The sequence below is a fragment of the Anomaloglossus baeobatrachus genome, chromosome 6 (genome assembly GCF_048569485.1).
Source record: "Anomaloglossus baeobatrachus isolate aAnoBae1 chromosome 6, aAnoBae1.hap1, whole genome shotgun sequence".
Classification (NCBI taxonomy): domain Eukaryota; kingdom Metazoa; phylum Chordata; class Amphibia; order Anura; family Aromobatidae; genus Anomaloglossus; species Anomaloglossus baeobatrachus.
The window spans coordinates 217,395,197-217,411,506 of NC_134358.1; the positions used below are offsets into that span (position 1 = coordinate 217,395,197).

General features: G+C 46.0%; 1 protein-coding gene across 5 annotated transcripts in view; it reads left to right on the forward strand.

Annotated features, from left to right (window-relative positions):
* The window catches only part of DCDC2 (doublecortin domain containing 2), a 207,395-nt gene that overhangs the window by 57,423 nt on the left and 133,662 nt on the right, over window positions 1-16,310 (forward strand). For 3 of the 5 annotated variants that reach the window (XM_075314694.1, XM_075314690.1, XM_075314692.1), the window contains exon 3: window positions 15,691-15,705. The exons of the other annotated variants lie outside the window; for them this stretch is intronic. In XM_075314694.1, the coding sequence (XP_075170809.1) occupies window positions 15,691-15,705 (15 nt within the window). The remainder of the gene's footprint in view (window positions 1-15,690; window positions 15,706-16,310) is intronic. 5 annotated transcript variants of the gene reach the window in all.

Here is a 16,310-nt window from a genome sequence, read left to right on the forward strand (position 1 = left end):
GCATAGTGACCTGCCTTCTGGCAACGACGACAGATGGGTTGTCCAGCTGAGTCATAGCGATCACTGCTCCTGCCTCGAGTTGGGGGACCCCTTCTCCTCCGCATCCAAGGGACGTCCTCTGGGTTGTCGGCTAGCAGGATCTGATGAGGGACTTTGGTCTCTGAGGGCAACTGCATTGCTTTCAGGATTTGTGCGACGTCCTTAGTGAGCTGCTGCACTTGGGAGGATAGCGTACTTATGGTCTCTGCTGGCGCGTTGAGTCCTTTTGCAGTCATCAGGGCCTGCGTGGAGGATTCCGCTCCTGCAGCCGTGGAACTGGCAGGGTCTGTGTCCACAGGGGGTTGGAGTGCTTTCACTGCCCGGTCTTTCAGAATGGCAAAGTCCACGTCGGGGTGTTCTAGGGACCACAGCTTCATCTGCTTCCCATCCTCAGGAGAGCGCAGGCCCCGCAGGAATTGTTCCTTCATCATTCGGTTTCCTTCCTGGTCACTGACAGGGTCCACCAGCTTGAGAGCCCGTAGTGCAGCCTGCAGCCTGAGGGCATAGTCTCTTATACTATCTTGGGGCTTCTGACGGCAGTGATAGAAGTCCGTTCTCAGCTCTCCCTCTGTGCGGTGTTCAAAAGCAGCTGCTAGTTTGGCAAAGATGGTCTCAACAGAGCTCCGGTCATCATTGGCCCAGGACTCAGCTTCCAATTCTGCTGCTCCAGTCAATTGTCCCAGCACCACAGCGGCCCTCTGTTTACCAGTCATCGCGTGCATGTCTAGCAGGGTGTTGATCTTTTTCTTAAACCCGGTCAGCGTGTCTATTTTACCGGCGTATTGAGGCAGCCATTGCGCCCCTGGGGCATACAACAAGGACACTGGCATTATGGGGGCGACCTCGGCCGGCGCAGCTGCGACCGCGGCACCGGCACCAGGCGCTGCGGCGTCCAGCGCGACAGGGGCTGGCATCGCTTGGGCTGCGTCGCCCTGACCAGGGGCATTACCTCCTGCAGCGTCCATTTTTCTTCAGAAATCTGCGCGCTCCCTTTCCACTTCCTGGGTCAGAACGCTCTCTGAATTGTGGGGATTCTGGGGCGGCCACACCTCTTCGTGGGCGGTGCTCTTCTCCCTCGCGCGGGCTGCAGCGCGCGCTTTTGAAGATGGCAATATGGCGGCGGTTCAATTTTTGCGGTCGGACCTCTGAGGCACACGGTCACCTGTCTGAACAGGTCTAGTCCTTATCCTGTTCGTGACGCCAGATGATGTGGAGCCCCACAGGTGTTGTATCGGTGCATACCTTCAGGGACTCCACGTAGCTGGTGCTGGTCACAGGTAGGGAATCTTCAGTTTTAATCGTGACGCCACTCTCAGTATTGCGGTCAGTGGGGACCGCCACTGCAGGTTAGGGGACGCCTGGGGCTGATGGTGGGTGCAGTCGGATATAGTAGCCTCCTGAGAGTGAGGCAAGCCCCAGGGCCCGGTGTGGGTTTGTAGTACCACAAGTCGCAGAATGACTCAAACACAGTCCAAGAAGTCTTTTAACGTGTTTACTCACTGTTTGGAGGTCACGGTGAGATGCCCGGGCGACACTGTGATAACCAGGTGGAACCAGGAATTCCAGGAGGCCGTTCTGAGGGTAGCTGTCCACTCGCCTTCCTTGCACTCTTTCTGTTTTAGGAGGATCCTTTGCTTGAAGCGTAGTAGGACCCCTCCAGGGAAGCTATTACCACCCTGCTCCCCTCTCTCTGGCTCGTCTGCCGGCAGCGTGGCCTTGGTGGGATGGCTTCTGGCCCTGTCCCCTTATGGGCCTGGTGTGCTGCTTGGCTCAAGCTCTGTGTAGTCGTGGTGAGGGGCATGAAGTACCCCCTCCACCTGTAGGTTAAGCAGCTCTGGATGATCTGCTGCCTGTTCTGGGGACCTAGTTCCCCTTGTGTGCTCGGATACTGGGATCTCCGTACTCAGCCACCCCTCTTTCTCTGGATGCTCTTCAGGCCGACCCACAGTACTCCGTTCTCCTCCGCTTTCAGCTACAGCACTCCTCAGGACCTGTCTGCACGGGAGCTTCTCTGCTCCCCCTCCATACACTTCAACCACTTCCTCTCGACTCTCTCACTTCCTCTCTCTCTCTCTGCCCTGCTTCCTAGCAACCAGCCCCTGAACACACCCCTAGCTGGGAATTGAAAGTTAACTCCTTCTGGCTACTCAAGGGTCCCCTCTGGTGATGTGGGAAGCCTGATCACTATATGTTTGTGTGTGCACCTCATCCTGGCCTTTGGAGATTACCTGGAAGCATTGCTCCCGCATGGGTGCAATACTCTGTGGTGCCTGACCAGGTCAGGGGCGCCACATATTCAGTGTCTTATCGTTCTTCTTCTGAGCTCCTCTCAGCTGATATATGACCAAACGTTTATCTCACATTTCATATAGTAAATAATAAATCAGCTATGAGAAGCTGAGAAAGACGGTAAGATGTATAAACTGTTTTGTCAGAATGAGTTCACTGAACCATTCTTAAACTCACTGTGCAGTCAGCTAACACAGAGGCTAAAGCCTGCTTTACACGCTACGATTAAGCATACGATATCGTATGTGATCGTAACCGCCCCCATCGTATGTGCTGCATGTTCAATTTGTTGAACGTGTTGCACAAACGATTATTTGCCATCACACGTACTTACCCTTCCATACGACCTCGAAGTGGCCGGCGAACATCCAATTCCTGGAGTGGGAGGGACGTTTGGCGTCACAGCGACGTCACGCGGCAGCCGGCCAATAGAAACGGAGGGGTGGAGATGAGCGGGACGTAAACATCCCGCCCACCTCCTTCCTTCTGCATTGCCGGTGGGAGCCGTGGGACGCAGGTTAAGATCTGTTCATTGTTCCCGGGGTGTCACACACTGCGATGTGTGCTGCCTCGGGAACATTGAACAACCTCACGTTCAATTTTTAGCAATTGAACGATGTGCATGCGATGAACGTTTTAACGTTCAATCTCAATCGCACGTAGCTGTCACACGCTTCAATATAACTTACGATACCGGATGTGCGTCACTTACGACGTGACCCCGCCGACACATCGTAAGATATATTGTAGCGTGTAAAGCGGGCTTAAAGGAGGTAAATGGTGCAACATTTTAATGAAAACCATTAGCACAAATGATTTTTAGCAAAAAATACATGAATTTAAGTAAACAAAAACTCGCCTCTGGAGGAATCCATTTGAGAGATAAGTGAATTGATTTGCAGGACCATGGTTCTGTGGCCATGTTTAAATATATATTAGTTACTTTAACATATTGTGTGGGACGTGATGAAAGCGCACATTTGGGGGATATATATTAGAAAAATATGCACCCGGAAGGCAAAAAGAAGGGACTGCACTAAACATCTGATGGATGCCCTGGGGGACGCGGAATAGCACCTTCTAGCTCACCCTAATGACAATGCCAAATGTGACTTAGAGAGGGTGCAGAGGGCTCTGAGGGACCATATGACCACCTTGGCTACTAACAAGTGTTTTTTTCTTAAGCAACAATATTTTACAGAGGGGGAGAGTGTGGGAAATTTGCCTGCCACTATCGCCAAGGCGCAGGAGGGATTGGCCTATATTGCTGCACTGAAACTTGACACTGGGGAGGAGGTGAGGGATAGCGGGGGGGGGGGGGGGGGGGATTGTGGAGGTCATGGGACAGTATTATACCCAGCTATATTACTTTATAGGGATGAAGAGCTTCAGGACTTTCTGGGATTCCTCTCTTCAGTTTATCAGATAGCGAGAGAGAATCCCTGAATAGAAATCTAGATCTGGAAGAACTGGAGGAGGCGCTTAGTCAGATCCAGAATGAAAAGGCACCAGGTGTGGACGGGCTCCCAGGGGAATTTTACAAATTGTACACTCATCTGCTGCTACCAAAACTCTTGGATGTGTTCAGAGATGCTGAGGAGCATGGGTCTCTTCCCGCATCCATGAAGGCTATTATTGTCTTGATTCTGAAAGCCGGGAAGGATCCGACCGCACCTGATTCCTACCGCCCCATCTCGCTACTCAGTTTGTCCTGGGTGATCACGTCAGTGATTTATGAGGACCAGAACGGATTCATCCTTAATAAATCAACCTCCATTAATCTGCGATGTTTATTTCTGGGGATGCAATTTAGTTCTGAGGGGAGGAATAGAGAGAGGGCAGTCCTGTTATTAGATTCAGCCAAGGCCTTTGATAGTATTGAATGGAACTTTGTATGGGCAGTTTTGAGGAAGCTGGATCTGGGCTCCAGATTTATAGGCTGGGTTAAATTGCTATATGCCTCTCTGCGGGCCAGGATTCGAGTTAATGGCTGTACCTCACCATCCTTTAATCTGGCCAGGGGCACAAGACAGGGCTGTTCTCTCTCTCCATTATTGTTTGCAGCGGCAATAGATTCATTGGCAGCTATGCTTTGCATATCCGTTGACGTATAAGGGTTTGAGGTCCTCTATGCGGTTGATCTATTGCTTTATCTCAGGAAGGTGGGGACATCAGTGGGTCCAGCAGTTAATAATATTAAAGAATTTTGCAGGTGCTTGGGGCTCCTAATAAACTGGGAAATGTCGGCTCTGCTCCCTGTCGTTCCGCTCCCACTTCCGCCCTGACAAGGGCAGCACCCAAATAAGATGTCTGCCCCGCAACCAAAAAAGGTGTAAATCCTCCCGACGCGTTTCCCTCTCAATACCGAGAGTTCCTCAGGGGAGACGGAGGAAAAAATAAAAATAAGGTTATCAACCTGCAGTGGCAGGGATCAGCGCAGGCGATTAACCTATGTGTACTAGGCAAATGGTGGCGGAAGTTTATTCACGGGGCACGACAGGGGTTTTTCACCATACTTGTCTACCCTATTCTTCTGGCCGATGACCCTTTCTCTTAGGACCAGTGTGCAGTCCAGTCTATGGATGAAGCTTGGGTGAGATCAAACCTATATGTTACCATGTGGCTTCTTGTTCGTTGCACTATTTATGCACAAGCACTTTATTATTACTAATTTTATTGATTGTTAAATTAAAAGTTATATTTTAGTCCCTGCTATTTACAGTAACAGAGTACTGGCCCTTATGGCATAATCACGGACTGGTAGAGCTGCAGAATCTCCCGATCTGGAGAATGTGGGTGAGTAGGGGTGTACATCTAGTGTCTCAGATATTTCAAAATAACTTACTTAAAAGATTTGGCCAGCTCCAAGATGAGTTTGGGATACCGTATAGTTCCTTTTACCAGTACTTACAACTCTGGTACTCCTACGAGAAACAGAGACGTTATGGGGGTATTAGTATAGAGCGGATTCGCACTCTTACTGACCGTTCCTATGGTATTATATCTAGGTTATATACAGTGATGCTATCTAAGTACCTTGATAAATTCTCTTCGCAAGCTAGAGAAAAGTGGGAAAAGGATTTAGGTCCTATGTCAGAGGAACAATGGGATGAGGCCGTGTCTCAGACTCCAAGCCTTGCTGTCTCTGAAAGACAACGACGGTCGCAGCTATTTCTGCTGCATAGAGTGTACAGGACACCTAGTCTATTACATAAGATGGGGAGCCAGACGGATGATCTGTGTCCTAGGTGCAGGCGGGAGAATGCTAATCTGCTGCATATGATGTGATCTTGTGGGATTATCAAGGACTACTGGACAGCAGTATTAGAACTGATCTGGCAGGTTATTAATATACCTCCCTCGAAAAAGTGCTCAGGTGAAACGGACGTTGGGACCGCTTACCTGCCTCCACGCTCCACCTCTACACCAGGTATACTTCCAATTTTTACTCGTGCCAGCGGTGTGCCTTTGGCGTTTTACTTTCTCCCGCTGACACGCCTGGCACCCCTCTCCATTATTTTCAATGCTCAGTTTTAATCATGTATGGCTGATTAGGATTTTGGTTTACACCTTCCACCATTGCCTTACCTCAGTGCTCCATGACTATCGTGAATTAGGTTCATATACAACTACTTCTGAGATTACATTTCATTTTTCATAACGCTTTCCTCTACTTACCTTACCTCTTCGCTCTATGACTACTTTTTAATCTTCTATTATAGGTGATAGTTTTACTACCCTTTTGACTGCTGCTGCAGTCATTCTCATGATATTACAGCTATACGGCTACTTTCACACATCCGGTTTTTGCTCTGCGGCACAATACGGCGCTCTGCAGAAAAACCGCAACCGTTTTTTTTGCCGCCGGTTGCGGGTTTTTTTTTGCATAGACTTACATTAGTGCCGTATTGTGCCGCATGGGCTTGCGTTCGGTCCGGTTTTTGCCACATGCGGCAGATTTAGCCGATGCCGCGGCTGGATGGAACGTTGCCTGCAACGTTTTTTGCTCCGGCAAAAAAAACGCATCGCGCCGCATCTGACCGCTGCGGTGCATTTTTCAATGCATGCCTATGGACGCCGGATGCGGCGCAATGCGGAAAAAAATGCATCCGGCCGCCGCATGCGGTTTCTTCCACTGCACATGCTCAGTAGCATGCCGCAACCGGAAAAAAACGGACGGGCCGCATGTAAAAACTTATGCAAAGGATGCGGTATTTTCGCCGCATCCGTTGCATAGGTTTCACAGCCGGATTGAGCCGCACTGCTCAAACTGGATGTGTGAAAGTAGCCTACCTCTCCGTTACACGACTATCTTTACTATTCACCTCATGGTAATTATTCTACTTTTTACTCTTGGTATATGGATGCACCACTGCTAGTCCCCATCATCCATAATTTTCATTATTTAATATCTCCCCTTTGGCATTCCCTGTTTTATGCAGGCTTATGTATCTGGGCTTTTTGAACTCTCACCCACTTTTTCTTTCTGTGGACTACCAGTGGTGCACCCATTCCCATTTCTCTTTGTCCCTTGGGGGCCCCCCGTGTTTACCTCCACACGACTATATAGGACTCACCTTCAGGGGTATCCCCCTTGTATCACCTTTTTACCATCTGGGCACATCCACTATTTTGAATACCACATTAGTGGTTTAGATGTTACCATGCTCATTTAAAATGTTCCTGTGGGGTACCAGTGCCAGAGTTACTCACCTGGTTTATAACTTCTATTACCTGTCTTTACTACTATTGCGGGGTTTCCTTTGTGGCGGTCAGGGTTGCTTTACCACAATTGTGTTTGATACCATGTTTGTGCATTTTTATCCATCCATGACCCTGTGATTTCATCCTCCCTGTTTATCCTATTGCAAATACTGTGATTGTTGTGAGATTAATATTTTTAATGATATCCTCAATAAAATTTACGTCCTTTTTTGCAATACTTTTGTGCCATTTTTTCTTCCTTGTCCTCTTTGTTCACAATGTTTCTTGAAGTTGGCACTCCTCCTGTGGGAACTTTTTGGAGTTTTTCCCCCAGTGTATATATAGACTAGCCATGCAATTTTTGTTTACAGATTTTTAATATACGTTTACAGCCACGTCTCCTGGAGGGGGGATGGACTTGAGCTTACCGGTGACGATTGGTATTACGCGACTCTTATATCAGGCCAGGAAACTGTTGGCCTATCACTGGCTGGATCTGGCTCCTTCAGTCATTGGGGAACTTAGGGAAAGAGTTATTGCGGTACTTCGATTGGAGAGAAATGCATCTCAAAAGAAATGCACTGAAGAAGTTCTACAAGATCTGAGGGGACGTGGTTGGATACTCCGGGTATTCTCTCTTCGGCACTGCTGCAAGACAGTATGGGAGATCAGGTCCTCCTCCTTATAACTGGAAAATAATTTGCTGGAACAGGGTGAATTGCGAGTGTCTGGGATCTGTATGGTTGCTTTAAAAGATGTTGGTTACCTCATATTATGTGCAATATATTGAAATGGAATACTTATTGTGTGACCTATACTGACGTGGGATGTAGACTGCAGGTGCACTCTTTAATTTAGGTGTTTTTGTGACTGAATACGGTCTCTTTCTTTTCTTCGCACTGTTCTGGTGAGGAAATAGACTGTTAGATATGTTATGTAATTTTGTTGATAAATAAAAATTAACCTGATTTAAAAATAAATAAATAAATAAAAATAAATTATATATTAGATAGTACAGTGGGTATGGAAAGTATTCAGTCCCCTTTATATTGTTCACTCTTTGTTTCATTGCAGTCATTTGGTAAATTCAAAAAAGTTCATTTTTTTTCTCATTAATGTACACTCTGCACCCCATCTTGATAGAAAAAAAAAGAAATGTAGAAATTTTGCAAATTTATTAAACAAGAAAAACTGAAACATCACACGGTCATAAGTATTCAAACCCCTTGCTTAGATACTCATATTTAAGTCACATACTGTCCATGTCCTTGTGGTCCTCCTTGAGATGGTTCTACTCCTTCATTGGGGTCCAGCTGTGTTTAATTAAAGTGATAGGATTTGATTTGGAAAGGCACACACCTGTTTATATAAGACCTCACTGCACATGTCATCAGACCAAATGACCAAATGAGAATCATGAAGTCAAAGGAGCTACCCAAGGAACTCAGAGACAGAATTGTGGCAAGGCACCGATCTGGCCAAGGTTACAAAAGGATTTCTGCAGTACTCAAGGTGCCTAAAAGCACAGTGGTCTCCATAATCCTTAAATGAATGACGTTTGGGACCACCAGAACTCTTCCTAGACCTGGCCGTCCAGCTAAACTGAGCAATCGTGGGAGAAGAGCCTTGGTGAGAGACGTAAAGAAGAACCCCAAGATCACTGTGGCTGAGCTCCAGAGATGCAGTAGGGAGATGGGAGAAAGTTCCACAAAGTCAACTATCACTACAGCCCTCCACCAGTCGGGCATTTATGGCAGAGTGGCCCGACGGAAGCCTCTTCTCAGTACAAGACATATGAAAATCCGCATAGAGTTTGCAAAAAAAAAACATGAAGGATTCCCAGACTATGAGAAATAAGATTCTCTGGTCTGATGAGACGAACATAGAACATTTTTGTGATAATTCTAAGCAATATATGTGGAGAAAACTAGGCACTGCTCATCACCTGCCCAATACAATCCCAACAGTGAAACATGGTGGTGGCAGCATCATGCTATAGGGTGTTTTTCAGCTGCAGGGACAGGACGACTGGTTGCAATTCAAGAAAAGATGACTGTGGCCACGTACAGAGATATCCTGGAAGAAAACCCTCTTCTACAGTGCTCTGGACCTCAGAATTCGCCGAAGGTTCACCTTCCAACAAGATAAAGACCCTAAGCACACAGCTAAAATAACAAAGGGGTGGCTTCAAAACAACTCTGTGACCATTCTTGACTGGCCCAACCAGAGCCCTGACCTAAACCCAATTGAGCATCTCTGGAGAGATTTGAAAATGGCTGTCCACCAATGTTCACCATCCAACCTGACAGAACTGGAGAGGATCTGCATGGAAGAATGGCAGAGGATTCCCAAATCCAGGTGTGAAAAACTTGTTGCATCATTCCGAAGAAGACTCATGGCTGTACTAGCTCAAAAGGGTGCTTCTACTCAATACTGAGCAAAGAGTCCGAATACTTATCACTATGTAATATTTCAGTTTTTCTTTTTTAATAAATTTCCAAAAATTTCTAAATTTCTTTTTTTTTTCTGTCAATATGTTGTGCAGAGTGTACATTAATGAGAAAAAAAAAATGATTTTTTTTAATTTACCAAATGGCTGCAATGAAACAGAGTGACAAATGTAAAGGGTTCTGAATACTTTCTGTACCCACTGTAACCCACCCAAAATGTTAGACTTAAAAGAAGAGAGAGGACATTAACTTCTAGATTAACCTCACTCACTAATAGTGCACTTATGGCTTTTGGGCTTAAAGAAGACCTGGCACTCAGTCAAAGGTGGTGAGTTTTTGTTCTCATTTTAGTCTCAATGCTCCTCTGAGCACGTCAGTATTTATTTATTTATTTTTATTCCACCACATGGTTTCAGAAATGTGGTCCTTTGTATTATTACTACTTTTTATGTTAATTATGCAGAGCAGCCTAAAGACTCACCATCAGAGACTCCTGTGTGCCACACCCTCAGAGACTCCTGTGTGCCACACCCTCAGAGACACCTGTGTGCCACACCCTCAGAGACTCCTGTGAGCCACACCCTCAGAGACTCCTGTGAGCCACACCCTCAGAGACTCCTGTGAGCCACACCCTCAGAGACTCCTGTGAGCCACACCCTCAGAGACTCCTGTGAGCCACACCCTCAGAGACTCCTGTGAGCCACACCCTCAGAGACTCCTGTGAGCCACACCCTCAGAGACTCCTGTGAGCCACACCCTCAGAGACTCCTGTGAGCCACACCTCCAGAGACTCCTGTGTGCCACACCTCCAGAGACTCCTGTGTGCCACACCTCCAGAGACTCCTGTGTGCCACACCTCCAGAGACTCCTGTGTGCCACACCTCCAGAGACTCCTGTGTGCCACACCTCCAGAGACTCCTGTGTGCCACACCTCCAGAGACTCCTGTGTGCCACACCTCCAGAGACTCCTGTGTGCCACACCTCCAGAGACTCCTGTGTGCCACACCTCCAGAGACTCCTGCGTGCCACACCTCCAGAGACTCCTGCGTGCCACACCTCCAGAGACTCCTGTGAGCCACACCCTCAGAGACTCCTGTGAGCCACACCCTCAGAGACTCCTGTGTGCCACACCTCCAGAGACTCCTGCGTGCCACACCTCCAGAGACTCCTGCGTGCCACACCTCCAGAGACTCCTGCGTGCCACACCTCCAGAGACTCCTGCGTGCCACACCTCCAGAGACTCCTGCGTGCCACACCCTCAGAGACTCCTGTGTGCCACACCTCCAGAGACTCCTGTGTGCCACACCTCCAGAGACTCCTGTGTGCCACACCTCCAGAGACTCCTGTGTGCCACACCTCCAGAGACTCCTGTGTGCCACACCTCCAGAGACTCCTGTGTGCCACACCTCCAGAGACTCCTGTGTGCCACACCCTCAGAGACTCCTGTGTACCACACCCTCAGAGACTCCTGTGTGCCACACCTCCAGAGACTCCTGTGAGTCACACCTCCAGAGACTCCTGTGTGTCACACCTCCAGAGACTCCTGTGTGTCACACCTCCAGAGACTCCTGTGTGTCACACCTCCAGAGACTCCTGTGTGTCACACCTCCAGAGACTCCTGTGTGCCACACCTCCAGAGACTCCTGTGTGCCACACCTCCAGAGACTCCTGTGTGCCACACCCTCAGAGACTCCTGTGTGCCACACCTCCAGAGACTCCTGTGTGCCACACCTCCAGAGACTCCTGTGAGTCACACCTCCAGAGACTCCTGTGTGTCACACCTCCAGAGACTCCTGTGTGTCACACCTCCAGAGACTCCTGTGTGTCACACCTCCAGAGACTCCTGTGTGCCACACCTCCAGAGACTCCTGTGTGCCACACCTCCAGAGACTCCTGTGTGCCACACCTCCAGAGACTCCTGTGTGCCACACCTCCAGAGACTCCTGTGTGTCACACCTCCAGAGACTCCTGTGTGCCACATCTTCTTTACCAAGACCATTAAAATTTGCACTAACTAAAAAGGTCTTTATATCTGGAACCATGTGCCGGATTTAAAAAAAAAAAAACAAAACAAAAAAACAAAGAAGAGATTACTTAAGGGCACAGCAGGCAGGAAAAACATCTGTCCACTTTTGATCTGGTGATAGGTCTTTAAATAATAACTAGAAATTATGCAGACACATTTCCTGTCGATACCTATCCTACCCACATTACTACCCTCAGGTCGCAGTATTCCCGTAGTCTTACCAAACAACTACATCACTAATACAAGCACATAACTCATTGTCAACCTCTTAAATGTTCTAGGAAAACAAGTTTATTTTTAACTTTGTGGGGTTAATCATTAGTTGTGACATTCATTGTGAGAATGATCACTACTTATTTTGAACATTCCGTAGCTCAAATTATCTGATCTGGCGCCTCTGTGACAGTAGGTAATTGTAACCACGACATTAATCATGATACTGAGAAAACATCCAAAGTACCTCCAGTTGAAACCAGAAGTTTCCATACACTATCTAAAAAGACACATCTGCATGTTTTTCTCACTATCTGACATGAAATCAGAATAAACCTTTTCCGTTTAGGTCAATTAGGAACTAAAATTATTTATATTTGCCAAAAGCCAGAATAATGAGAGAGAAAATGTGTAAAGGCTCCGGTACATGCAACAACGTATCTAACGATATATCGCCGGGGTCACGGATTCCGTTACGCACATCCGGCATCGTTAGCGACATCATTGCGTGTAACACCAACGAGCGGCCGTTAACTATGGAAAATACTCACCAAATCGCCCATCGTTGACATGTCATTCATTTTCAAAAAATTGTTTGTTGAGGACTCAGGTTGTTTGTCGTTCCTGCGGCAGCACACATCGCTACGTGTGACACCTCGGGAACAACATCGTACTTGCGGCCGCCCACAATGAGGAAGGAAGGAGGTGGGCGGGATGTTCCTCCCGCTCATCTCCGCACCTCCGCTTCTATTGGGCGGCCGCTTAGTGACGCTGCTGTGACGCCGAACTAACCTCCCCCTTAGAAAGGAGGCGGTTCGCCGGCCACAGCGACGTCGCTAGACAGGTAAGTCCGTGTGACGGGTCCTAACGATGTTGTGCGCCACGGGCAGCGATTTGCCCATGACGCACAACCGACGGGGGCGGGTGCTTTCACCAGCAACATTGCTAGGAATGTCGCTGCATGTAAAGCCCCCTTTAAGGCATTTTTATTACTTTCTGCAAAGTCAAAAGTTTACATACATTTTATTAATATTTGGTAGTGTTGCCCTTAAACTATATGACTTGGCTAAAACGTTTTGGATATCCTTCCACAAGCTTCTCACAATAGTTGGTAGGAATTTGGGCCCATTCCTCCAGACAGAACTGGTGTAACTGAGCCATGTTTGTGGGTTGCTTTGCTCGCACCTGCCTTTTCAGCTTTGCCCATAAATTTTCAATGGGATTGAGATCAGGGTTTTGTGATGGCCACTCCAAAACATTCACTTTGTTATTCTTAAGCCACTTTGTAACCAGTTTGGCAGTATGCTTCAAGTCATTGTCCACTTGGAAGACCTATTTCCGCCCAAGCTATAAGTTCCTGGCTGATGTTTTGAATGTTGCTTCAGTTTTGCCACATAATCTTCTTTCCTCATTATCCCATCTATTTTGTGAAGTGCACCAATCCCTCCTAGGGCAAAACAACCCCACAACATGATGCTGCCACCCCCGTGTTTCACAGTTGGGATTATGTTCTTAGACTTCAAATCTTCTCCCTTTTTCCTCCAAATGTAATGATGGTCCTTATGGCCGAACAGTTCAATTTTAGCTTAGTCAGACCACAGGACATGTCTCCAAAAATTAAGGTCTTTGTTCCTGTGTGCAATTGCAAACATTATTGTGGCTTTTTTATGTTTTTTTGGAGTAATGGCTTTTTCCTGGCAGAGTGGCGTTTCAGCCCATGTTGCTATAGTACTCCTTTCACTTTGGATAATGACACAATCTGCCAACTTCTGCCAGCATTTTCACAAGGTTCTTGGGTTGATATGCACATTTTTGACCAAAACATGTTCATCTCTGGTACATAGAACCCGTTCATCTCTGGTATACAGAACTCGTCTCCTTCCTGAGCAGTATGATGACTGGACATTCCCATCTTGTCTGTTCTTGCATATAATTATTTGTACAGATAAACGAGGCACCTTCAGGTACCTGGAAATTGCACCCAACACTCAACCAGACTTGTGCAAGTCCACAATTCTCTTCCTGAGATCTTGGTTGATTTCTTTTGACTTTCCCATGATGCTACACAAAGAAGCAGTGTGTTTCAGGTGTGCATTAAAATACATCCACTGGTGTGTCTCTAATTAACTCATATATTGCCAGTAAACCTATCAGAAGCTTCCAAAGACATAACATCATCATATGGGCTGTCTCATTGTTTAAAGGCATAGTAGTCTGAGTATATGTTAACTTTTGACTTTGTAGAAAGTATTAAAAATGCCTTAAAAAAATTTCTGTCTCTCATTATTCTGGCATATGCAAATATAAATCATTTTGGTAATCGGTGACATAAAATGGGAAAGGTTTATTTTGATTTCTTGTCATATACTGAGAAAAACATGCATATGTGTCTTTTTAGATAGTGAATGTAAACTTCTGGTTTCAACTGTACCTATATCTGGGAACATTTAGAGTCAACATTAAAAACATTCAGTAAATCTTAATTAAGAAAGTACTTTTAAACAAAGGTAGTTAGCGTGTAGTGATTCATGTGTCCCTTTATAGTGCCCCTTGCTCAAAGTGAGCGACATCAATGTTGTATACTGTCACTGGATTGCAAGTTATAGATGCAGAATCTGTATAGGACCCATTTTTTGGCCATGATATTATTGGTAGAATACATGCTTGTGGTTCATCATGGTATATACCCACTTATAAGAACTGTGTCTAGTAAAAAGCATATACTGAATGTAAGGGCTCTCTCTCGCTTTCTGTTTGCCATGTGGCACTTGTTTTGTTTGTCTTGTAGATGTTGACTGCTGTCATGGCTTAAGGACCATGCATTTTTCATGTAGGATAGCACCTCGAGGGTATGTGCACACGTTAAGTATTTGCTGCAGGCATTTCTGCATCACAAATGAGTCTCTTGGTAGGAAAAATGCTGTATTAAAAATTAGTGGTTTTATGTGTTTTTTTTTAAAGGGGTTGTCCACTACTAGGACAAGCCCTTCTGATTACATGTTTCCCCAAGGTAAAATAATAAAGACTATACTCAACTCCCGTGCTGGTGTCGTTCCATCGATGTCCGAGATTGCGGTTTAGGGGGTCACTTGAGGTTGTGCCGTCACGCGAGCCCCTTATCCAATCAGCTCCAGCTTTTGTCTCCCTGCCTTCGTACTAAACAAATTAATAAACAGGAAGGGAGCAGAGGGGCTGCGCTCACTTCCTGTTCATTCTTTGTTTGGTCTGGGTCGGGAGACGGAAGCCGGCATTGTTTGGACGGGGAGCTTGCATGACGTTACAACTCCAAGTGAGGCCTGGAACCGCGATCCCGGACATCACCGGAATGGAAGGTGAGTATAATCTTTTTTAGTTTACCTGGGGGAAACATGTGGCGTCAGTAGGGTTTGTCCTAGTAGTGGACAACCCCTTTAAGCACTTTTTAATGTGTTTCTTCCAATTCATTAGTGTAGGTGAAAAACACTGCGAAAAAGAATTAATACTCGACAGGCTGCACACCTGAAACTACGTCAAATCTGCAAGGAGAAATTTACCAAAGTGTACATGAGACATCAGGAATCTCATTCACTTTGTTAGGGCAGTATAATACTGCGTGTGGTCATACCCTAACTATAATAAAGTTTGGATCCTTGTGATCATCACATTAGCAAAACAGACTTGTATCTACTGTTTGGATTAGATCTTGAAAATTATGAGAAATTTATATATAAAGTTTATTAGAAAATGTTATACTTTTTCATCCCACAGTAAATTTCAGAAACTCTGATGCCCTATTACGGGCAAGTCTGCAGTGATAGAAACACTAAAGACCATAGGTCTTTTCTCTTGTAGAAGCATCTGGAATTTAATGTGATTTCTAATTGCATACTTTATTGTATTCAGTTATTTCTTTTATGTATTTTTTGCCTTATCGTATATTTAACTGTATATACTAATAAAGATCTTTTGTCGTTTTGCTGTTTACAATAGTCCCCCACAGATGATGTAAGTATGACTGCTATAGAACAGGTAATGAAGGCATCCAAATATGTCCTATAATTGGGGATAGTCATTTTCCTAATGTGAAATGATAGACAGATTGAGGCCTCCTTTGCACACATACATACACTATTATTTTCCATAATTTTTTCACATTTTTTCAGGTATGTTTTGTTAAAAAAGCAAGAAACCCCCCCTTAGAACAATGCCATGACCACAATAGCTGCATTTTGAAAAAAGGACACAAACCCAAAGGAATGCTACAAAAATGTAGTGTATGTAGACTACTCAATTTACGATGCACTGTAAAGTGCCAAGTGACTACTATTTTTGACCTGAAAAAAAACATAATTAATGTGCTTTGTGTTAATCCAGGTGTAAAGGGACGCTGTCCTTACATTCTACCTGTGGTTCGGGCAGCATGAATCTATCAGAGCCTGTCTACGCAATCAGAGCCTGTCTGCACAATTGTAGCCAGATATGCCTTTCTCTGAAATGCTCTGTCCTTCCAGAGAGAACATAGGGGTTGGTTCATTAATGTGTTTACGCTGGATTTCTGGTGTAAAACACCCTAGAAGTTTCATAATTTTGGAGCAACACAGAGTTTTGGA